This window comes from Lepidothrix coronata, unplaced genomic scaffold (assembly GCF_001604755.1).
Source record: "Lepidothrix coronata isolate B3197 unplaced genomic scaffold, Lepidothrix_coronata-1.0 Scaffold3, whole genome shotgun sequence".
NCBI lineage: Eukaryota > Metazoa > Chordata > Aves > Passeriformes > Pipridae > Lepidothrix > Lepidothrix coronata.
This window is the reverse complement of record NW_016690183.1, coordinates 3759587-3784546: the sequence shown is the minus strand read 5'-3', so window position 1 is coordinate 3784546 and position 24960 is coordinate 3759587. Positions and strand designations below refer to the sequence as shown.

Here is a 24960-nt window from a genome sequence, read left to right as displayed (position 1 = left end):
TATGCTAACCTGATAGACCTGAAGGTGATATCACTGAAAAACCTATCATTGTGTCTCTGGTATCAATCTTTCTAGGTATACTGAAGTCTGCCAAACATTCTAGTTGAATCCAAGGATCCTTACAGAAGGAGGAGGAAAACCTCATACACTGGCAAATGCAGGAAGGTATCAAAAAATTTGTGAGCAAGTTCCACTACAAGGATCAAAAGCACCTAGGCTTTCCTCCTCAAAGTCTGAACCTTTAAACATCATCTTTGACAATTAATACTTTATTAATGGCGATCCAAAAATTAATGATAATCCACTGAGGCATTAAAGCCTAGCCCTGCATGAATCTTTAAACAAAGTTTGTCACCAAAGTGCTCCTGAACTACTAAGTCTCCTAAAATTTTGTTCTTTTTACAGTTAAACATTGGAGCCCAAACAGAACTAGTGTCAACTCATTAGTATTAATAAAGTTTAGTAGTATCAAACCCCTCCCAAACAAAACTGTTTCTTAGAGTAAGTCATACAGAATATCTGAATACTGACCTTATTTACAGCTTCCACAAGCATTCTCATTTCCTTCTCAATGTCACTGACAAATTTTAAATCCTTCCTGCAAGAACAGCATTCTAAGTTAATGAGGCAAGAGAGCATACAAAGATACAATCTTCTTCATTTTTTCTAACATTATTTTTCAACAAGAACAAAATTACACAACTCAACTGACTGAAGTAGAAGCTTCATTTACATTAATGTTAGTGTGTCATCAATATTACGAAAATAATTATTTTTCCTTTAACCATTAGAACACAGAATAAAATTCTATGATATGGCTCTACTGTCTGACAATACAATTTTACATTTTCAAATTGATAATGCAGATTTTAAAATTGCCATTTCAGAGTTTTTAAATTATTTGTCATTAAGGCAATTCACTTCATTAGAATACAGGATGAGACACAGAAATGGGCATGGGGTAAACAGAGTGGACTTTTCCAAGACAAAGGAAAAGTTCACTGACTTTGGTCTTCAACTTGCTTAGCATAACAAACTAATAAGAACACAAGAAGAGCAGCATAAGGCAATCAAAATTTCTTGATGTAAGATATTAAGGATTTGTTAGAACTATTTTTTTTGTACCTAGCTTCATCACAGTACTTCAAGTCTTTCATGTAAGGGTAAGGTTTGTGCTCTGTTCTTACATAAGCAGGTTAGCTAACTCTAAAATAAAGGTTGTTATTTGTTAGGGCACTGTCCCTATGGGGAAAAAAGACCTGAAGATTTCCTATCTCAAGGCTGGTTAGTAGTAAATAATAATTCTTCAGAAACCAGGCACTATTCCATACCAAAACAATACCACTTTGTGAATGATGTCAGAATTTAACCAGTCAAGACATGCCTACCAAAGCGGGCACAACTATCTTTGGTAGATGCCCTACTGAAGTTTTGGATGCTGAAGTGAATGTATCATCAAAAGACCAAGAAGTCTCAAACAAACATGCAAAATGACAACATTGAATAGCTCAGCTACCAATATCACTTGATCAGATATGATGGACTCAGCCCATCACTGGAAGACCTTCAAGGTTTTGCAAGAGTACATGGACATAGCATGTAGTTATGAGAACTCCTGGATCTTCAGTAGAGAGAAGTATTACATTGGGAGAACTGCAACAAGGACCTGGACTTGTAGAGCTGAAAAGAAAGGAGCCTCCAAACACCTAGGCTGTGAAATAGAGAGTCAGCCCATGTGATATGAGGCTTTGAAAAGGATATTACAGCAATAATCTCACATTAGAAAACCCCCTACCCAAACAAAAAAACCTGACCCAACAAAAAAAATAAAACAAAAACCAACCAAACAAAAAAACTCCACCAAAACCACGGATACCTTCAGGATCCAGAGGGTCAGAAAGCAAATACTATACTGAATGCCAGCCATAAACACCTAAATTTCAAGGTGGAGTGATCACGGGAGGTAAGAAAAAAATGAAATCAACAATCCAATGAGAGAGTAAACAAGTATCTGATTTGTAATATTTAAAAGCCTACTGAGCCTACCAGTTCACACACTGAGGGATAAATTAAAAAAATAAGCCCTTTAGGAGTCTATAGAAACAGAGTTATCAACTGGAAGTCACCAACAAAATCAGCAAGCTGGGAGTTCTTCCAGAAATACTTAGAATGTCTCTCAGCTTCAAGACATTCCAAGATAGTCAATACCGAAGTACAATACACAGGATTTGACAGTGCATATACTGAAATTCTGCAATGTGGGATATGAAAGTCTATTTTTCTGTGAAATGTCTATAGATGGTGTACATTAGGCTTCTTCCCACTTTCCTGCATTGCATGTAAGCAGGAGCAGGCCTACTGTCACTTCAGTTCTTCTCAACCACACTACTTAAAAAGAATGCTCCTGACTGCTTGGTTTTCCACTGTAGTTCTTACTGTATGTTTTTGCTTTCCCCAGACTTTGCTGCCTTTGCCAAAACCCTTCTTATTCTTGCAACACTTGCCAGTCACTTTACCTTTAAGTGACTGACATCCCATGCTTGCAGTTCACCAGTCGTGCTTGAGAAGCTGCTCTCACTGTCCCTTCCTTTAGGATGCAGTTCTTGTTTAAGAAAGCTGTCTCCTAACCCTGAACCTGTACACTGCTCCTGTTACCAGATCACACACGGGAGTGCTTGGCTCCTCCTTCATTGCCTGGAGTGGCATGTGGAGGGTTAACTCTTGGAAAGACTGGCTAAGATGGCAACTACTAAGTACCCATCTCCTTCTGTGTCCTTCTAGACTTAACCATTTGATCTTAGATTTTCATAGTCCATATAGCTGCTGTGGGGTCTTGCACAGCCAGTGACAAAATAAGAACATTTTCTTCTGTGTAGCTCCAGGTGGCCAGATATTCCAGATGTTCTCCTCTCTTTCTCCAGTAGTTTTAATTCATCAAATAGCAGCCTCAACATCATCCTTGTCCAACTGGACATTGATACTTGTGCCAGTCTATCCTCCAACTTCATGTCAATGGACCAACTTGAGCATTTTCTTGCTCTCTGTCTGTTTCTGGAGCTTCTTAGAAAGGTCAGTGCTGAGGTGTCCAGCCAGTGGATCTGTACTCCCTGATCGGTGCTCAGTTGTGTTGGTACAGTCATCTCCATACTACAAGTTGGATTCCTCCATGTAAAGCTATATGGTGTAGAGACTTTTCTTTTGACTGCTTGTCAGATTCTGGCAAACACATCAGCAAAATCAGCATGCAGCAGCATTACCGTGCTATTGTTGCCAAAAACTGGCTCTTAAAAGAAACCTCTAAGACCCAATTTTTGAGTTTTAGAAGCCAGGCATTCTTTATTATGATGTGCTGCATGATCACAGCACGCCAGGTGTCCTGGGAATCAGTTCTCCAAAGTGCACACAGAGATGTCTTTGCTACAGCTTATATGTCAACACTACATGATTATTCATTTTTCATTCCTCGCATTCCTGTTACATATTCATGACATTTCCCAACACTTATTTGCACATATACATATCCAGTCTCTGAGGGGCTTCACTGAGGGTCTCTAGTGGTCGTCTGTGTCTGGAGCCCCCCAGAGTTCTAAGTGACTGCCTATAAACTTCTTTAAGACAATACACCTGGTTATAGAGTAACTTGGCCAGCTGCCTCAGTTCCATTCTTCACTGTTTCTTTACTTTGCTTGGTTAGATCTTTTAAATCATGTGGCTCAGTTATATGTCGTTTCTATGGTACATTCCACTGCAAAAACTATTAGTTCTTGTTACATCTTAAGACTCAGATATCACTACTCCTGGTGCCCCCTTCTCCTGTCACTGTCCTACAAAGGAGACATATTATCTTGACACGTTTCCACTTACTTATCTTCTTCCTGTTACCTGGAGTTCTACTGCTTCTTGGGAGCTTTACGGTTTTGTAATTAGAGATTACACTTCAAAATCAGGAGTTTTCTCACAGCTTTCTCAAGTTTTCCTCATTTGTAGATGTACATTTCTTTCAGCCCTTGACAATGTATTAGCTACACAGATCAGTGAATTGCCTAAAGAAGATAATATCACAGCATTCTACTGATGATTTTGGCAGCTGCTGCCTTCTTGAGGCAGTGACTCTGAATGCACAGGTAGGTAGCTGTTGTGTTTCTCAATCATTCTGAGATCCCATATATGGGTGTGTAGCTTACACTCTGCAGAAAACCACAAGCCCTGAACTCTTGCATTACTGGAGTGGCATGCTCAAGCAAGAATAAATTAATCTGTCAAAACTTATTCAGAATGCTGAGCCACCTGAAAAACATACTGTAACAGAAACACTTTCTGGATCCTGCCACCATGATGGAAAGCCCGATCTTTTGCAAGACTGCTGAGATAACATCAAGAACAGTCAAAGAAGTAAGTTCATAAAGCCATAGCTTTACAAATTGAAGACTGCTGCTCTTGTAAAGAGAGCTTTGTTAATACAAGGAGAAACTCATTTATCTTAAAGACTAGATAAATGAAATCCAGTAACGCAATGTGCAAAGTAAGTGACTTGAGGACTAAGAAAACTTTTGCTTTAGCTGTGTGCTAAAGCTGTAAGAATAGCCTTGGTGTATTATTTATTGTGAATTACCAGTATAAAGTGGTTACAAAGGAAATGCAAGTAAAATCACTGAAAGAATAAGAAGAGGAGTGTGGAATCATTAAGGCTACTTTTCAAGGTATCTGTTTGACCATTTGGAGAACAGTGCATGACCCTGGTCATCCAGTCCTGTTCATGAAAGATAAGCACTGCACTATGAGTAGTGGTTGGCAGAAAGACAAAATAGAATTGTACTCCAAAGACTACACACACGATGCAAAACTTTCACTTTCTTGCAGTATTGAAAATGTGTGCTGTGTTTTTCTGAAAGAGATAAAGCAAAACATAATCTATACACACTTAAGAGAATAGTCCTTATAAAATAGCACTTTTAAGTGCAAATACTACTGAAACAGTAGCTCCACAATGAAAACATTCAGTTCCTATTTTGCAGTAGGCTCATCAGTTGAAGTAAAGAAAGAGGTAACTTACTCCTAAATTCCGTATGGCTACTTATGTAAAATTTCCCACTTATCTCAACGCATCAGCAAACTAAATAAAGGATTTTCAAGCAGAAAACATCCTTACAAAACCATGAAATTTATGTAGCATTAGGATACTGAAGCAATAATAAAAGATTAGGATGTTCTAAAAAACTTAGACCCAGTAAAAACTAATGTCATGCCTACAAACACATACACAAGAGTAAAAACTTCTTAAATGACACATCATTTAAGCATCTTCTTAAAGATGTGTCTGATCCCTCCCTGTCACTCCAGATTGCACAGTATGTATTGGTGTAATGCTTTTGATATGAGCTTGATTTCGTATTGCCTTGTTTTAAGATGTTTCAGTCTAGCATCACTCTTTGCAGTCACACTGGCATAGGCTTTGCTCTGCACCAAGTATTTTATTAATTCCATTTCTTTATTTTTAAAATATAAGCAGTAAGACAGAAGAAATTAATGAGACTGGTGGACAGAAATACCATAAGGCTACAAGAGCATATTTTATTACTTAGCCACCACTTTTGTCTTTGTTTTGAAAAGTTTGTAAAGAACACTGAGATAGAGGTTGGTTCTGTGTGAAAGCAGTAGAGATGTGAAAAGTACAGGTACTGATTCATAGTGAGAATGGTGAAAAATGATGTTCTCGTTCTAAATCTGGTCCTGTTACAGAACAAAGCAACCTGTCAGGCACTTTTTACTTTTCAGGTTCTCATTCTGGAGGTCTTGAGAAGTGCACATCACCTCCTTTGCCTCAACTGCCATCTATTGCCAAGGTGGTTATTTTTACAAGAGTAAATCAAACTATTCCGCATTTTCCATCTTGCTCTCAACACTGTTGAACTATGACACCTGCCATCGTTAGAACACATACCTTGCATCTTCTTTTAGAACGTCACTGTACTTTGGTCCAGAAGAACGGATGTTAAAAGGATCAGAATTATCATCTATTTCAAGAGCTTCAGCAAGACGCCTAAATTTGAGGGTAAAAGGAAAAAACCCCAAAATGTAACAAAAACATAAGCAAACAAAAATAAACATATAAATCCCCTCAACCTTCCACACATGTTGTCATTGAAAAGGTACAGGTTACTAATATAAATAAACAGCTTGCAAAAGATACGGTCTGTACATTTGAAACTACTCGCTTAAAATTTTTCACTAGAATATTCTAGCAAGATATCAGATCATTTAATATAGATCCCTAGAACACAGGAATCATCTCCACATTTATTTGTTCTCTAGGTCATGCAGGAAAGGATTTTTTCCTGCATACATTAACTTTGTGAACCTAGATTACTACTGAGGAAAAAACGAAAGCAAGAAAGTTAATTGCCCACCTGTTCCTCTGAAGGGCTAAGCATTCTTCATCACATTGCAACCTAAATCATGAAAGAAAAACAGAATCACAGCTTCTACTCATACTTTTCAAACTGTAGCTTTGTTGGTGTCATATCATCATAGTCTAAAGAAGTAAGAAGAGTGTGTGAGCATAGTTTATTGTATTAGAACAGACAGTAGAGCTAAAAATAAACCATCAAGCAACAATTAAAGATCTTTGATCACACAACCCCTTCTCCAGATCTTGAAAAGGAACAGCAATTCCCAAAGTCATATAGAAACTGAGAAAAAAAGCCTGTGAATTAGATGTTATTCGTAAAATCTATCATTTAAGAAAAGAATGCAGTTGATATGACCATTGAGGGGATGCTAGGAAGGACTGGAAATCAGCAAAGGAAGATGTCACAGGGTCACTTATTCCTATGAATCAGAAAAAATTATAAGCCAGGAAAAGGAGGAAAGTTAAATATGCATACGGACAATTATGATGAACCATAAAAATCGTTATTTCAACTGAATCCCTAACGTCAGTAGAGTTATGAATTTCAGTTTTTTGTTTCATCTTTGAAAGGTATTTTTTAATTTTATTTTGAGGGATTAAAATGCCAGAGAAGAATCAGGAGTTCCCCAGAATTTCAGTGGCAGTTACAAACTTCTTCCCCTTAGACTGCACAAGTTAATTAATTCTGTTGATAATAGTTCCTTAAATTAAAAAAAAATAATAATTGCTATGGGGGAAATTGTTTCATTCAGGTTGGAAACACAGGATCTAGAACTTCTTCTGATGGCTTTCTTGAAGGGGACAGAAGAAAGCTAACATATTTGCACTATAAGATCAACTTGGTACTGTTTAAAGTCATTTGCTTGAAGAATTATTTTCTCCTCTGCTATAAGAGGAATGTAGGCCATTTAGAGAAGCTGTTCTAGGTCTGATCAAATTTGTCACAAGAAAAACCCCAAACCCTAATAAGAAAAATGAAGTATGAAAATCCTTGCACAGTTTGCATAAAATATTCTGTTACTGTAAATGAGTGAAGCAGATTTGTAAGTTACTTTGAAAATACTGGAGTTTGACAATAAACTAGTGTAACACTCTGTCCTTGGAGCTGCAAGCTCATGGGCTCAGCCAGGAGTTTTACTTTAAAAAATATATATATATATATATATATAGGGTTCTTTAATACCTTGAGATAGTGTCAAGAGAATAAGTTACAGACTTTTTCCCAAGAGGTACTTTTATTGATAATTTAGGGGAGAAAATAAGGGAACTTGGCAAAAGTTCAAAAGGGCACCACACAAGCTAGACAAAACATTCCACTACAATACACATACTAATCCACAACACTTAAGTCAAAATCCAATCCCTCCTGCTTTAAGATACCCAAAACATCAAGAAAGGAGCAAAGAAAGAAAAGAAGAGGGGGCAAGAAGAGAGAAGGTGGGAGAGACAGACTGTATAGCTACCATTGCAACCTTGTGGAAGACCACCTCTCACATGTCCAGATGGCAGAGCCACATGCCTTTGGTTTTATCTGTTCTGGTCCCTATGACCACCTGCCCAAGGTGGGGTCTCTGACCCACTGGCCACTCTGGGGTTCCAGGCCACAGTGAGGGGCAGTGATCTCACTGTCCCTGCCAATCTGAGGCTGGGTTAGGGGCTCTGGGAGGTGTGATGTGTTATAGTTTTCCTGGGCAGCTTGTGAATGACAGCTATCCCGGGCCTTCCCCATGTGGGCTCCAGGGGCCTGGCATGAGGGATACGATGCCACCTCACCTCTGTGAGGTTTCAACCCACCCCTTCCCCCCTCCACGCACACACACATATACCCAAGGTGGTTCTGATCCAAAAATTACTAATCTATTGTCTAACAACTAGAAATTTAAGACTAAATATTTTATGTACCACCATCTCTTTTCCCCTTGCCCCAGTATTTGGTAGATGAAAGTGGAAGGGAGAATACTTTCTCTGACTGTCCTTGAATAAAAGTCACCTGCCACAGTTTAGCTATCATATTAGGAAAGATTTGCGCAAAGGAAAGTCATCTCTGATAATTTCAACTGTCAAAGGAAAGAGCAATGTTTGCCCACCCAGAAAGATGTGTGGCAATGCGTGGCAATGGCTACAATGCAATTTATATTAAACATTGCAAAGGCTGGGACACCAACATTCACCCTCCAGGTAAGTGTACAGCTGTTATACAGACTTTCAGCTTCATTATCTAAAAAGGTCACCTCTCTCTTTTTCTACCACCCTGCACCCCCATTCTCCCTGCCAAGTTTTAACACTGCCAAATGGTTGCTTTCTTTAAACAGTGACTTTTTTGGGAGACGCTGAAGTTGGCTTCATGTTGTTGAGTACATTTGTATCTGATTGGCATTGTGGTGCAAACAGAAAGTAGTTGAAGCTCAGTCCAGGTAAAGCAGAGATTATTCTACAATAATTCTAGAGACAAAAATTAATGCTTACATTGCACATTTTTGAGTATTCAATTAATTGAAACAAACAGGATATGCTAAAAAAACCTCACCTCAATTACTATTTCTTACTGGTATCTTTCTTATTACTATGCTTATACAGTACTATGACCATGCTCTTTAAAGTTGCATGCAGGAATTGGTACAGTTCTCCCTCTTTCACCTGGTTTTCTCCTCTCACTTTCTTCTGAAGTATGACACTGTCTCAACTAAAACAAAGCTGAAGACTGGGATGAGCAGGTGCTCCCATGTATCATCTTGCTCATACATTCAGATTGATAATTATTTCAATGTAGAAAATGATCCAAAAGGATGTGGTAATAATGTGCCTCAATTTCATAGACTAGCAAACAGAACAGAATGACTAGGAAAAGCTTTTGAAGTATGCTGGTATTAACTTTTGATACAGGAAGTCATGAAGCAACTGTTGGGAAATGTCACTATTTTGACTTGACACAATAAAAAGGAACATTAGATTTTAACACACATAACAGACTGACTCAGAAATAATCAAATTCAATATAAAAAAGGAGACATGGTAACAGAAATAAACTAAACCCAAAGATTAAGGACTTCAATGGCAAGGACTTCCGTAAGTCAAGTTTCTGACAGAAGGACGTTGGAGAAAGTTGACAATTTCATAACTAAATCATACTAAAAATAAAAAGACAAGTTATTCCAATCCTGAGGAACATCAGGTGAAACAGAAAATCACCAAATTTAAGTCACAAGTGTTTTTGTGACTTAAAATCAGATTTTCAGTGGCAACCAGGATGAGAATACTGAACCACCAATCAAATTGAAATACAAATGTAAAAATATCTAAAAAGGGTAATAAAAAATTATTATAAATACTAAGATGTTGACTACGAGAAAACATGGTCTATGAATAACCCAAAAAGGAATGTTGGATACTGAAACAGAAGATAACAGTAAAAAGTTGTACTGTCTAGAAATCTGGAAAAAAATCCAGAAGAACTCCAAGGAAATGGTTGGGTAGAAAGAAAACTCTGAAACCACAGTTGTATTGTTCTATACATAATTATAACAACCAATCAGACAATAACAGAGAACTCATTCTACATGAAAGCAAAAACAGGAATCGCTAAGAAAGTGCAAAATACTCTTTTAGCAGTATTGTTAAAGTAAGGGTCAGGCTATACAGGAAGACTAAGTCTTCATATTACAGCTGACATTTTGATCACCATATTATGCATTTTGCATGTCATCTATGCTTCAGGTGAAGAACAAGGGCTTGAAATATGTTTCTACATGTATCTCCTTACCTGGCTTGCTTCATTTCTTTTTTCGTAATAAGCCTACTGATTTCCACGGAATCTCCAAGCTGTAGATCTGTTAACTTAGTGGCTATAGATATAGCAGCTATTCTGAAAAAGAAGAACATTAGATTTAGTTTGTGGCAACACAAACCTCTGTAAAAGTGCATAAAGGTGCAGATTTAACCTCCAGATGGAAGAAGTAAGACAGACTGGCTGTTTTCTCATCAGATTACAGAATGGGACTCTTAGTTCCACATCACCTAGTTTTAGGAGTCTAATCTATCTATCCAAATTAAGATGTTACTCTCATCTCCCTCAAGAACTAGGAGGAAGACTAACAAGTGGACATGCTTCTTAAGAAAGTCTAAAGTAGGCAAGGCAAATACTCTTTCTCCACACTTGCTTAATATACAAACTACAGCTGACCATATAGCTTTAACTACCCTTTTATGTGTTTCTTGCTAACTGTGTGCAACTAAAATCTTATAAAGTAGTTAGAAATTTGCTTAGAAAATATGGATGATACAATCCATATGGAAAGAGCAAAATGCCTACTGAGACTTACTATTTTCTTTATAAAGGTTCTTCATCATTCTTTTCAATAACGTTTTCCCAGTCTCTGCTAAAATTTGTATAACCATAATTATACAGTAATTTTTCAGTGAAATATCTCGTATAATTTTCAAGCAAAATCCTAAAACCGGAATATTCTATCCTTTGAACTATCTTTTTGATTAAATTCAGATAAAAGAATATGTGTGTCTCTATATGTTTTGCATCATATTCAGAGAACTAATCATCTATCAGGTTCTAGGCTAGAAGTAGGAAGTAGGCTAATCATATTAAATGAATCCAAAATGCACTAAGAGGCACCATCAGCTTCTTATTTATCAAGTGGTGACAAAGTCTAAGTAATGGGACATTAGATGATGTGACATCATCATTTGTACCATATGTACAGATATAGCAGCGCACTCCCTTTCCTGTTCCCTTGGACATTCTTTCAGTAGCATTCACTGACAAACTTCAAAGCTGTTTCATCCTCCCTCTAATGTTTCTTAGACAACTTAGATACCCCACTAATTTGCTGACCTTTACTTTGTTGTTAGGTTATTTTTGTTCATAGTTTTAGTTGTTTTGATCTGGTGGCAGGAAAAAAGACAAATTTCCCTTCACAAGATCATAATATGTTAATCTTTTAGCATGAACTGCTGGAAGTTACCAAACTTAGCTGGCATTAAATGCTGCTTCTGTTAATATCATGAGTCAAGAGTAATTTGTAAGCACATACAAGCACATTTGAACTAATAGACAGAAACACTTGCTTTAAACAGAATGTTTCTTTCCCTTTCTCTTGATCTATGATTCTATGATTCTATATCCTAAGTTGGGCTAGGATAAAAAAAGGCCCTCAGATAGCAGTTCCAAATAAAACACTCATTAAGAAGCTTTCTCTGAAAGAGAGGAAGAATCTCTGACTGTGCTTCTATCAACTGGTATGCAGAGCAGAATTCTGATTGCATATCAACTCTCTAGATTAGGTTTTTTTTACTCCTTTTCAATCACAGCCTCAGAATAAGATTTTTTAGCTTATTATTATTATTGTTTTGCTATATTAATTTCCAAAGTTCTAAAGCCCCACTTTTCTTCTTTTCCTTGTCCATTCATTGCCCTCTCTTGTATGAAAGAGAAATAAGTTTAGAAATAGGATCTGGATACAAATCTATGGCAATAAATGGAGTTAAGATAAGGACTTGGTTTGCCTATTAAGAACCAAGATTTAGATGCCAAAGCTCTCCAGTCTAAATTTAGCTATTTCAGGATTACATCATATCACTCTTAAGCATCCATCATCTCTATCGACTAGGTTCCATCATACATGATTGGAAACTTAGACAGCAACTCACACACAGACTGCAATCACCTACATTCAGGAGCCTGAATCTGGACCTGACAAATTAGTCTGTATCTAATTGCTCCACAAATGGAAGAGTCAAGCTTTGACACACTCCCATAGCTGGACTAATTCAACAGTAAAAAAAAAAAAGAAGTGTTCTAGTACAGCAAAGCTGGTATGAAAGCTCAAGGGAATAAAAAAGTAAAAAAAAAAAAAACAAACTTGTATGTCAAAGTACAAAAAACTGTGAAAAAAGTTTGTGAATTAAATACATTTAGTCAAGCCTGAAATTTAATCAAACTGCAAAGTATTAAGTCCAGTAAGGAATTAAAAGAATTGAAAGACTTATTACAGTACCAACCTTTGATACTTATTAGATGCTTCTGAACAAATCATACTCTCCTCTCTTCTTCCACATTCACATTGAAGATCAACCTGTTGTATCACACGAGAGAGTAGCTTTTTGAAAGCTTTGTCTTTTTCTCGCCATGGAGGGGTGTGAGGGAGGTACCTTTAAAAAGTCCCATTCTAGTGGAATAATGGCTAACTAAAAGTGATTAATAGTTTAATTTAAAAAACAATCAGTATTGTAAGTTTAGAGAAAAAATGTCATACTATCAATATACAAACATGTCACAACTGTTACTGGCTGTTAGGCAAACCATATGATTCACCTGTGACTTTGTAATTAATTTTCTTTGTGTATCTAACCTTTGCACAGCACGAGGTTGTTGGGCAGGGTGAAGAGGGATGACACGGAGCCATACAGGGATGATTACAATATAGCCTTGGAATAATACACGGCTGTTTACACTCTTCATCTATAAGACATTCTCCTTTATGACAGATTCTTTTACATTTGTGCATCCCACATTTTAACATTTGATTGCAGCGAAGTCCGCAGGAAATGTCAGTGAGATGACAAGGAATATTACTTCGCAGCTGAACGAGGGGAGGAAAAAGATGACAACTAACAGTAAAAATTATCAATGGAAATCTCAAAGTGGTTTTATTGTTCCCACTTTTATTTGGCACTGTCCACACAAGAATCTTAACATTAAAACATTTTAGTTCAAAGACTTGAATTTTACTTTATACCATAGTCCAATACAGCAGTTGGTCTGAATGCATATGGAATAAAAGACATACTTCTCCAATTTAATCACATTAAACTCAAACTCCAGTAACATATTCTATTCCAAAGAAGCAACCAAAATATAAGCCTCCAGTCCTAGAAAATTGTTTAGTATTCAAAAAAATTAATTGTCCAGAACTTACTTCATGCTTGCCCATACACCATTTCTGAGTGAGATAAGTACAGGGTGGACACTTCTCCTCACTATGACATGAATGGTACACTGCAGCCACAGAGATATAAAAGCCGTAACAGTTTTATTAGCGTAGTTCAGTTGAATGCATTAAAGGAGACAGTAAAGACTATTAAATGAGAGTTTGCATTTCAAAATTATACAATTTATGGGAAGGATGATGCTTCATTGAAGAATAACGTGTTCTTTAAAAATTATGATAGCAGGTGTTTAGGTGAATACTCTTCCATATTTTCTAAATTAAATAGCAGATAATTTTCTAACTTCTGAGTAGGGTTATACTATCATGCAGAATTTGACAGAAAACATACATGTTTGACCTGTGCTATTTATTTTGCCATCAACCAATGTAATTCCAAAGAACACAGAAATTAACTGTTCACTAGATTATCCTACTACTTCAACAGAGCACTTGATCTCTGGAATGTAGCATTTAATGTGTTGTGACTACTAATACCCCTAATCTTTGTTCAGGAAGCCCAGTCATGATGATGATGACTACTAATAACAATCAGAAAAAAATGACAATGCTTTTACCAGTGAGAAGTACCACTAGTAGTATTCATTGCAAGTTTTTAACTGGTTGGCTTTTAAGGGAAGACTTCTGGAAATATAGTTTCAAAAAGACGTATGTACACTTTTCTATGTTTTGATTAAAAGAAACCCAAGTACAAAACAAAAATACCCCACAAGCAAAACTAAATGGCCTGACTTACCTGGATGATCACAGTCATGCGGCCTGGTACATATTTTTTTACACTCTGGTGGCTGAGTGCCACAGGGAACAGGGGGGTAAATCACAGATTCACCACAGTAACAAGTTAACTCATCAAAACCTGAAAAAAAAAAGTCAAATACATCCTAATGGCTACATGTATTTGCATGTCTCATCCATGAGAAATCTTTACATACCACGCAAATGTTTTACTCTAGCCTTGGGGTTTTTTATATTAAGCACTAATATTTGATATCAGTGAATTTATTAGCTTTTGTGGCTTGCACAAGAAAACTAGACATGGATGATTTTATTAGAAATTATGCTTGCTACGTGCTCCCGTGGTCTGCAGCCAAGTTTCTAGTTGATGGCACTCAGACCTCTCACACACTGAACAGAGAACAAGATTATACTAAAAGATATTAACTATGACAGGATAGACATGAAGTGCACAGATCTCTGTCAGATAAGTATGTTGACCAGCAGCTTCGTTTGTTCATTTTATTTTGTCTTCGCTTCTGTTATGGGTTATAAATCTGAAAGAGGAATTTTCTCTTTCCCTGCTTTCCCTGTAAGAGAAACAGAGTTCGAAGGGGGAAGGGGACCGATTAGCCTTACAAAAGAAGTGGCTGGCCTGGTTAATGGTCCACTGACTGCTGGAGTTGAGGGGGGGGATGGCTGGGCAGACGGGAGGACAGGTTTGACGGCGGAGTGCTCTGGCCGGGACAGAGACGGGGACTATATCCAGGCATTTCTAGAGAAAAGCCTGGGAGCCAGTTTTTTTCCTGGTTCTTTCGTCCTGGTGAGACCTGACCACCGGCCCTGCACCGCCAGTGTCTCGTGACTCCCGCCGAGACCTACGGGTTGTTTTTTCTTCTTTTCATCGGAGAGGTCTGTGCTTGCTGGGAGAAGAGGGGAGAGCCTTGGATCACTACCATCTGGGAACAGTGAGTCCTCTTGGGGGGTGAACTGCTTTTTCCTTACCCCTTCCTTCCATTGAGGGAAGGGGCCCCCTATTCCCTTCTCGGTTTCTCCTGCGGGCCGGGACCGCTCCCTCTGGACCCCTCTCCCCCGCGTGGTGACCACCGGAGCCCAACAGCGCCCCCTGCAGGCCACGACAGGGTACTGCAGGCCTTGCACTCCCAGCAATCCCACAGCGCCCCCTGCCGACCACGACCGAGAACTGCAGGTCCAACACCTCTAGCGATCCAACAGCGCCCCTTGCAGGCAACGATTAGGACTGCGCTAAAGGACTGAAGTATTTCCTTCAGACTTTTTTTTTTGTTTTCCTAGGACTACTGTCTAGGTTTTTTTGTGTTCTGTTACTGTTTTTGTCAACATACATATATCTTTTAATAAAGGGTTGTTATTTCTTCTATTTTTCCCATATTTCCTTGATTAAAGCCCCTTAATTCTGAATTTACAATTGCTGAGAGAGAGGAGTTTGGTCTATCTCATAATTCATCCTCTTTAGCAAACATTCCAGTCTCATCAGACTGAGACAACTTCATTTTCCCATGCATCCACCTTGATTCCTCCCAAGTAATCTAACAAAATAAATTTTTCTTCTCTAAGTAGACTCAATTACAATAAATTCCAGCAAATAAGAATTCCAGGGAGAACAAAATGTTATGAGTTAGAAGGAAGAAGTAGAAAAGATTCAGAATGTCCATATCTGGGGAAAGGAAGCATGGGAAAGAGTTGTCCCTCACTAGAGGTCTTGAAACAACCTATAATACTCCAGGCTTCAAAGCCACAGATCTACCCTAGTCCAGGAAGATGAAAGACCAGAGACCAAGGTCCCTGGAAGATAGGAATGTTAGACAGCTACACTGGCTGCTTGCTATTGATGACAAGTGACAGGTGAAAAATCTTAACTATAATGAAAGTCCCTTTACTAGCACTAATGAGGATAATGGGGAGAGAGTGCAGAGTGGTCTGATCCAAAGAACAGAAATACAATATCTGAAAATTAAAAAAAAAAAAAAGCATTGTCTCTAATGCTCACATTATTTATTTTCCCCAAGAGATGTATTGCTGTCTTGAAGTAGACCAGGTGTGCATAAAGAGACCCTATAACAGAAAGGGACCTCACCTATCAGCACTGAGGAAATTACACTGGAAAGGAAAAGTATGTGGGAGGCACACAGAACCACAGAAGTGCATACGTACTCTAGTATTGCATCTTGATGTCAGCCCTCACCATTCCCAGCAAGAACAGTAGTGGAGATGGAAGCAGGGGCAAGAAATCCAGTCTAATGAGTAGGCAAGCGGCTTGCAGCTGATCATGCCACAGCATTTGATACCATGGCTGATGTAGCCCAACAGCAAAGTGGTGACTAGAGAGGTGAGACAGAGTCAAGAATGGCCTTCTTAGTGCTGAGAAGCACTCACCAACGACTACAGGGTCACAATCATATAGAAAAATACAATGTGTGCCTCTGAAATCTCAATTAGCGGCATTCAGGGAAAGCAGGTAAGAAATCTTTAAAGATACTGGTTAGCTGATTTACCTCTGGATAGATTCAGAATAGGAACCTTCAGGGACACAGAGGTTTAAGCTAAATTACCATAATTATCCTGGAGTAGGTAACTGCTTTTCCTGTATTCAGAAAAGGGCCACAGGGCCTTGCTGCAAAATACCAGCAGGGAAGATTGACCTCTAGATTGCATCACATCCAACAATGGAGCAATTTACACAGGAGGCCATCCTTAGCTCTCTCCAGGTTATGAGAGGCATATGAATCTTTGGTCTGAGAGTGAACTAAAATCCTCAAAAATATTACAGCAATGTGGAGAAGTTTAATGATCTTAAACATCACACCCATGGAATCCTCTGAACAAAAGCAACTGCTCAGAAAAAAACTGCATTCTGTCTCAACTAGACCAGAAGTTACTAACAGGACCTCTGAGACACTAGGATTACTATTTTGCTTTGTCAAGAGAAATGTTTGGACACAGAAATATTTATATTTCTAAAGAGAGGTACAGTCAACATGCATCATATTCATAGGCTATTAAGACAGACTACAATGCTGTTTCAAGCACAGTGAGCTTTAGAGGCTCTAGTATCTTATCTTTTCCAGAATATTTCCATGAAAAGTTGGTCTCCAAAAAGGTGGAGGTCTTTAACTATATCAACATGCGTAAAATATAGGAGAGACTCATGTACTACTGCAGTTAAGGCACTTCCAGTTGTAAACAGTATCCTTAGAATACATATCACATGTCTCTCTCTTTCTCACCAATGTGAAACGGATCACATTCTCTATCTGACTGACCAGTTCAATTAATATATTTCTATAACAAATAAGAAATAATGTACTTTTGCACATAACTCACTTGTTTGCCAGCATGTTTGACAACTGCCCCGATGACAGGGTTCTTCACATCTATGAAGCCCGCAGTTGAGTTTACGACCACAAACCAAAGAGCACTTATGTTCTGTGTCCTAGGAAAAGGCAAAAAAAAAAAAAAAGCATAATTGAACTATAAATGCCACTGATTTATTTTTTCTCTCTAAGGTCAGTAACTAGTAACTGACAAAACGCTATAGTGCAAAAAATAGCTTAGGCCAGATCTATACAGCTTTTCCATCACTGTATGGATATACAATTTTTAAAGCAGATTCTGTTAAGACTTTTGTTGCAGACATAGCTGCATCATAGCTTATACTTCTTCTATTAAGTAATATCCTTCCCCTCTACATTCTCCCTGGAATCACTGCATTGACGAAAAGCCCTTTTGCACTGATTTAACTGCATTTAGCTGGAATATGGCTTTATATTTATAATGATACCCCTGAAACAAATTTTGCAAAATAAATGCACACATACAAACTTTTTGAGCATGACCAATACTGCAAATAGAGAATGAAGATGCACAAAAATGTAAGGATATGAAAGAAAAAAAGACTGTTAACATCACAACCAAAACCAAACATACACCATACCAAACAATTCTATAAAACAACATGTAAACTTACCACACAGCAGACCTCATTACACTTGTGTCGTCCACATGATCTTTTCTTGTTGCATCGCTTGTCACACATGAATGTAATAGCAGCTATAAAAAAAAAAAGCCCCCAAAAAGTCTTAACTTTCATGTCTTTGCTTATGCTGAAAACAAAAGCTGCAATCACAATATTATGCTAAGGCTGTTGCAGGGCATGGTCTAGAAAAGACTTAACAGAGAGTAAGCCAGCAAGCAGACTTTTAAATTACTTGTTCTCCCACATTAATTCCCCATGTGGATACTTGCCTTTCTTTAAATAAACCTTTATTCAAAAGGATTTTGGAGAGCAGAATACTTGAAGCTAGTTTATTTCACATTAATCTTGACACCAAAACCTAAACAGGGTATTCTGATACAATGAAGTACTACAAACATCCAAGACTGCTTAAATTGGTAGGGCAGTAACAGTCAGCTAAAAACAACTATGCTGATATCCTCATGAAAGTAGTGCTAACAAAGAACATCCTTATTACCATACACAAGTAACAAAAGCAATCACTTCTGGATTCCACAAGAGCAAAGACACAGACGAAAGTTCAAATTAGGAAATATGCATATTAGTTCCTTATATCTTGTAATCAAGTACCTCAGTATGACAGGGGTCCATCAAGTAAAGATTTCACCAAGGGGAATTTTGAGATGCTACATCCAGAGAACCAAGAAACATCAAACAGGAACTATCTGCCAAGCTCAGATGCAAAGACCAGCTGCAAAAATCAGCAGCATACCATGTGAAGCAGAATCAAAGCTTGTATTTCCCCAGAAACTTGGGCAAGAGCAGAGTAAAACTCTTACTTTGAATCTGAGCTGTGCAAGTTGACCTAAAGATATATAGGATGATGGGAGGGGGCAAACTATTGAATATGCTGGCACACAAAACTGTTCAAAATGAAATAGACAGATTTGTCTGTAATCTTTGAGACCAAATGTGAAGAAGTCTTTCCTTATGTAAAAGATGGATGAAAATTAAAGATGTTTATTTCAAACACCTTCCCCAAAATAGCAGCATGACCAGCACCATGACCAACTTGACACAGAAGTACGGATAAAAGGAGGAGTACTGATCAGCTGTTTGCCAACTTTGTCAATCAAATCCCAAATTACTATGAGCTGCATATATTTTTAAAAACAATTTCACATTATATATGTATTATAACCTTGTACCTTTATTTCTGAGAAGAGTACATGGGACTTCCTAGGAAACAAACAGGGAGCCATTAGGTTAGAACAGATGAAACACCTGAACCATACTTATCTAGAGAACTCTTGGTCACATAATAAAGACTCAGCACACTCAGTTTTCAAGCATATAACACATCTGTATGCAAAAGTGAAACTAGAGTAGGAAAAAAATCCTCAAATATTTTAACATAATATTTTTTCCATAAAGACTCAATACCAATTAAATAAAAATTGTAGTTTCGTATTCTCCACTTAATTCAGCAGATAATGCTGTGAAACGACAAAATCAGGTCTGTCTTAAGAAACCAGAAACTTGCATGATGGAAACCAACAGAGATCTCCTAGAGAATACTTGACAGCCCATAAATTTGTGTTTTGACCAACCATCCCAAAAATGCAATGAGTAAAAAAAAAAAAAGAAAGAAAGAGTAAAGTCAAATCTTATGCTCTAAGAAGTTATACCTAAAGACCTCAACATAAAAATAAAATGTGATGGATGAAAATAACATTGTTGACATTGGAACCTTCAGTCATCACAATTTTATATTCTGAGCTGTCATTTCTGAGTATCACATTTTTCATGACTGATTTATATTATCACTGTAGTTCACTCTTACCGTTTTAAGAAGTATCTTTCTGGTGTCTGAGAAGCTGCATAAACTAAAACCAAAACCTCACTACTTTATTTCAGGACTCAAAATACAATCTGAAGCCTTCTACCCCATAACTACCTTCAGCAAAATTGTAGGAGAAAGCTGTTCCAACCTCTAGCAAACTCGCAGTCATTTCTATGTACCTATAGACATATATTCAGAATGATATATTGCAGATGATATATAATGGTTCAAAAAAGTCATCAGAACTCCTGTGATTGTAGCAAAAATTTCAAAGCTATGATTACAGAAAGTAGTATACTTTAAAAATATACTAATTATTATATAACAATAGATGAGAATCTGCAGGGTCATTGTATAAATGTACAAAGAATGGGAATCAGTAAAAACTTCAAATTCTCTACAAAAATATCTACAAGAAATCTGTAAGATATTCCTATAAAGTTTTAATTAGGCTGACTTCTCTCAGTTTACTTTACTCTTGGTAAAACTACCATTCTTTGTGCTATACAAATACTCCAGGATAATATAGGATTTTGCAGACCACTTACACTAGTAGAACTCTGTGCTAACTTTGCCAAAATACTTCAAAAATTGCCTCCATAGTAAATAGTCTATATTCAGCTTCTCAGTATAATCTAATTCCCAAATTTTCATTCGCAAAGCCTAGCCATGATGATGATAATCTAATTAGCATGTATCAGTCAGTATACAACGCAGGTTCTTGCAACTAAGGAGCACAGCACCTCTTATACTTCTTAGCTTTCTTTTCCTCAACTACTTCAGCTCCTTTCTCTCCACAGCTTTAAAAACCAACAAAGATTACCTGTTTCCATGGTCAAGCTTTACATACTCACCTTTTTTTTGAAGCCACATCTACAATAAATATTTGATGTGTGAGAACATGGTCTACAGTCTCCTTCATGACAAAGGCTTTCACATGTATGAATGAACTCTAGCAAAATGAAAATAGAAATATTAAGATTAAAAAAGTAAAATCTGTGACCTGGAATTTCATATTTATTAGGAGCATCACTGGTCAAAGATACTAAGCTTATGTGCAGCTGGGTTTTATTTCCTGATTTTAAAGCATCATTATGAACAAACAGCCAGATTGCAGGCTCTACAATGGTTTTTAAATTCAGTTTGGTTAAAACTCAAAAGCACTAATCAAATAATTATTTATTGAAATAAAACATTTAAGGACCACTTTTTTTTGTTTTGTTTTAAACTATGAGATACTTCGAATACTATGATACAGAAATTTCTAATTACCATAGCTACCACAAGAAAGAGGTTTGCCACATGTTTTTCCACATGACGGGATAGGATCTGTGCATATTTTACGTTCAACACATCCTAGTTCCAGTAACTTGCTGAGAGGAGTCTGACCACAGGGACAGCGATACACTACTTGTGGAAGTCGTGGACAAAGCTGGCAAGGCTGAGGGTGGCATACTTGCTTACAGTTGTGCCTCCCACAATTTAATTTCCTGGTAAAAAAAAAACCAAAATCAAAGAAATAACAAAACAAGCAAAAACTTAAAAGGGGAATTATCTAAGAGGATCACGATCACTCAGTGTGAATAAGATGACCTTTTCCTTTTCAAAAGCCTGAATTATAGTGACCTTACTTGCCACATATATTCTGACATGAGAAACTCCCAAATCCATCAGAGAATTCTTCCTTTGACCCGCACAATACTTCTTTAAAGTTGCTTCCACAGTAACACACTGAAAGAAGGAGATATTTCACAGAAAACAACACAAGAGAATATCAGTGATAAAACACTTCCACCATATAAATAAAGGTAAAATGTGAAAAATTGTTACAGTCAGTTTTTATTTCAGCAATGGAGGTTTTCTGTCCTGCGAAGTTGGAATTCCAGCATTAGTTGTTTTGATAAGAAGATAAAAACTAAAGGGGAGGTATTATCTGCAGAAAAAGCTTACTTATTAAGCAGTATACATAGGAAGTTAATTATTACCTTAAAAAGTTGAGAAAACTAACTTGCAATTTTCTATATAAACTGTTCTATGAAAATGTATTTGTATACTGGCATACATACTTACTCAATTCAATTTCCATTCAAGACCAAGTTTGGAAAATTTTAACACAAATCATTAGAAGCTTGTTGAAATACCTCTTCCTATTTTTCTTCCACGTACTGTTTAATTAAGTCTTGTAATTATAGTAAAAGATTCAGTAGGACCTTAGGACAATTCAGATAAGAAGGTATCAGTTAGTCCGAGCTCTTACTTAAAGCAGAGTCAGCAATGAGATCAGACCATGTTACTCAGTGTTTTATTCAGTTGGGTCTTGAAAACCTCCAAGAAAAGAGTTTTTCCTTACAGCTAGTTGTAACTTTTCAATTTACACTCATTGTCTCTCATCCTCCACACGCATTTATCCTCTCTCTGTCTTCTTGATTACTGAAAGGCCACTATTTAGCTGTCTCAAGCTAACAAAGTCCAGTATCACCAGCCTGTCCTAATAAGGTACATGCTCCAACAGCCTAATCATCGTGGCAGGATTCCAACAACAGAGTTTGGTTTTGTTACGTAAAAATTCGCACTTGCCTCTTGGTATTGTTGGGTTTTTTTTTACCCTCTTATTTTCATAGCATAGGATGGATATACATAAAAAATTTCAATACTTACCTTGTTGGACTGTTAACTGGCAAGGTGAACATTTTCCCGCATGGCACACTTGAGTACAGCTGTGCTTACCACAGTTTAAAGTATTTCCACATACATTAGAACAATGAATTTTTGTTGATTGGCCACAGCGAACTGAATGACTGCAGAGAAATAACATCATAGTCTGTCAGCTACCTTAACATCTACAGAGTATTTGATTAAAAGGAAAATGCATTTTCAGTAAAATGCCAAAGTTTTTTTATTCATGAAACCTTTCAGGAAATAATACCCCTATTTTTTTCACCTGCTTCCCCTCTCCCACCCCACTAAAGTAGGACACTTATCACAGTAGTGAGGCTACAGATTTTTTCCTGAAGAAAACGGGGGGAAAAAAACCAAGGGTGACACTAAAACCTGAACCTAGTGTATGGTTATGCATTGTGCCAGAAAAGCAGATGTTTCTAATACAGACATCCTTCCGAAGACTTAAACAATCCTAAGTCCACTGAGCACAATGCAGATAAGAATGTGGGCCTTAACAGTGGGTCAGTAGTCTATGAAAAGAATTGGGGTTTTAACTAAATTGTCAAAAAATGGGACAAAACAATAAATTCTCCTGTTTTTCAACTCTGGCTGGCCCATACAATGACTGTAAAATGTAAATTTAAAACAGTAACCTCAAAACATCCTAAAGTAAGAGGTGCCATGCCATACATCCTGGATTCTAATACAGGACATGTGAAATAATGCTATTTTGAAGCAAGTTTTAAGTATCAAATGTAGAATTACAAAAATCAGCAATCTGGTGAAGTAGCTGACATCTGGAAAAAATAATAAAACAAAGTTTTATCATGTGAATTTTCACCTATTAAACTTTTAAACGCCAGAAATAGCCAGAAAAACAAAACCCAACCAACCAATCAACCAAAAAACCCCAATTAAAAAAAACACACAAAAAAATCAACCAACCAAAAACAACAGAAAAAGGAGGTGATCTTACTAGGTAAAATGTAATTCAGTAATCTAAAACCAATCCATTTTTCTACTGAAGACAAAGTCCTTTCAACTACAAATAATGCCACAAAAATTTCTGCACCACCGTCTAAAAAATTAAGATCATGTGCTAACACTGAAATTGGTTTTTGTTTGCTGTAAACAAGCACAGGCAAACAATTTATTACACAGAATCAGTTCTAGGTAGCTAAAAAAGGGATTCTCAAGATTCAGATCAACTGATTATGAGATAGTATGGTATGGGTAGTACCATCTTTCTGTAGGCAATGACACTTATGCATTAAATATGCAAGGAAACGATAGCCTTCAAATCTGGACTATACTACAGAGTTCTATGTACAATTTCTGAGAAAAGTACACATTATTTTCGAAATTATTATTTCTGGAATGAAGTAATTCAAGACAGTATTCCATTCAGATAGAAAAGATGTGAACCTTTTCCTACTAATTTCTTGGAGTCTTCTACCAAATTAAATAAATACTACTACAAGATTTCAAAATCAAATCAACTTACAGACTGCCTGGACAATTCAGCTACATGTATCATAAATGGATAAGTCTTTGTTATTTTGATTTTTTTTTCTTGAAAAATTAAAAGTAGTTGCATTTTTTCAAAATATAAAATTCTTCAAATTATTTTAATCACAAATAAAAGTTACAGCTCAGAAAAAACTTCGTTCAGTATCCTTTTAATAACTACAAAAAAAATTAATTTAAAATTTTAATAAACTATTCTTTTATTTTTATAATAACTAAACTTTTTTTGTTTAGTAGAAGGATTCTTACCTTGTTTGTCCACATTCACATGATTTTGTCACAAAGGCTGGGCATGAAGGGCAAGGTCCCGGATGACAAAGACTTTTAAGAAGTTAAAAAAGCAAAGTTAACTTTAGCTTTATTACACTCACAGAGAAACAATCTACCATGACCCAACCCTAAGTACATTATCTGAAAATTATACAAGACTCCTACACTCCTGCAGAGTATGAAAGCATTATTAACACACAAAAAATACTAGATTATTACAGTTGCAGTCTCAAATGTCACTAATGCTAAAGGAAAACCAGTATTCCTGCTGCTGTCAAATTAACAGTAACATATTTCTGCTACTAACACATTTAATATTTTACATTTCACCTGCAGACACACATCAATTCAACTGCGTTCATCATGGATAACACACAAAACAAGCTTCACGTGTCCAAACCATTAATACATTTCTTTCTTCATTGATCTTAAATAGGTTAGAGATAAAAACTTCTCTATGAATTTCTTCTTTTGAGCTGGTGGTTTTATCTTTGAACTCAGCATTTCTACTGCCACCAATAAGAGGTGTTGCTCCTCTTCCTGTAAGGTAACACATGAGAGACATAGCAAGTCTGCCTCAGTT

General features: G+C 36.9%; 1 protein-coding gene across 10 annotated transcripts in view; it reads right to left on the bottom strand.

The window, feature by feature from the left end:
• Nucleotides 1-24960, bottom strand: part of NFX1 (nuclear transcription factor, X-box binding 1) — a 75635-nt gene that overhangs the window by 20654 nt on the left and 30021 nt on the right. For 4 of the 10 annotated variants that reach the window (XR_001875902.1, XM_017821565.1, XM_017821569.1 and 1 more), the window contains exons 6-22: nt 24357-24428; nt 22578-22717; nt 21551-21650; nt 21192-21409; nt 20774-20871; nt 19285-19315; nt 18089-18171; nt 17446-17554; nt 15088-15324; nt 14105-14224; nt 13339-13418; nt 12772-13002; nt 12422-12495; nt 10170-10271; nt 6408-6449; nt 5942-6040; nt 532-598 (exon numbers count right to left, since the gene is read on the bottom strand). Coding sequence is in view for 9 of the 10 variants with exons in the window: in XM_017821565.1 (XP_017677054.1) it covers nt 532-598; nt 5942-6040; nt 6408-6449; nt 10170-10271; nt 12422-12495; nt 12772-13002; nt 13339-13418; nt 14105-14224; nt 15088-15324; nt 17446-17554; nt 18089-18171; nt 19285-19315; nt 20774-20871; nt 21192-21409; nt 21551-21650; nt 22578-22717; nt 24357-24428 (1903 nt within the window). In the remaining variant the exon portion in view is untranslated. Of the gene's footprint in view, nt 1-531; nt 599-5941; nt 6041-6407; nt 6450-10169; nt 10272-12421; nt 12496-12771; nt 13031-13338; nt 13419-14104; nt 14225-15087; nt 15325-17445; nt 17555-18088; nt 18172-19284; nt 19316-20773; nt 20872-21191; nt 21410-21550; nt 21651-22577; nt 22718-24356; nt 24429-24960 lie in introns of those variants that run through there. The other 6 variants (XM_017821587.1, XM_017821615.1, XM_017821624.1 and 3 more) reach the window with 4 other exon arrangements.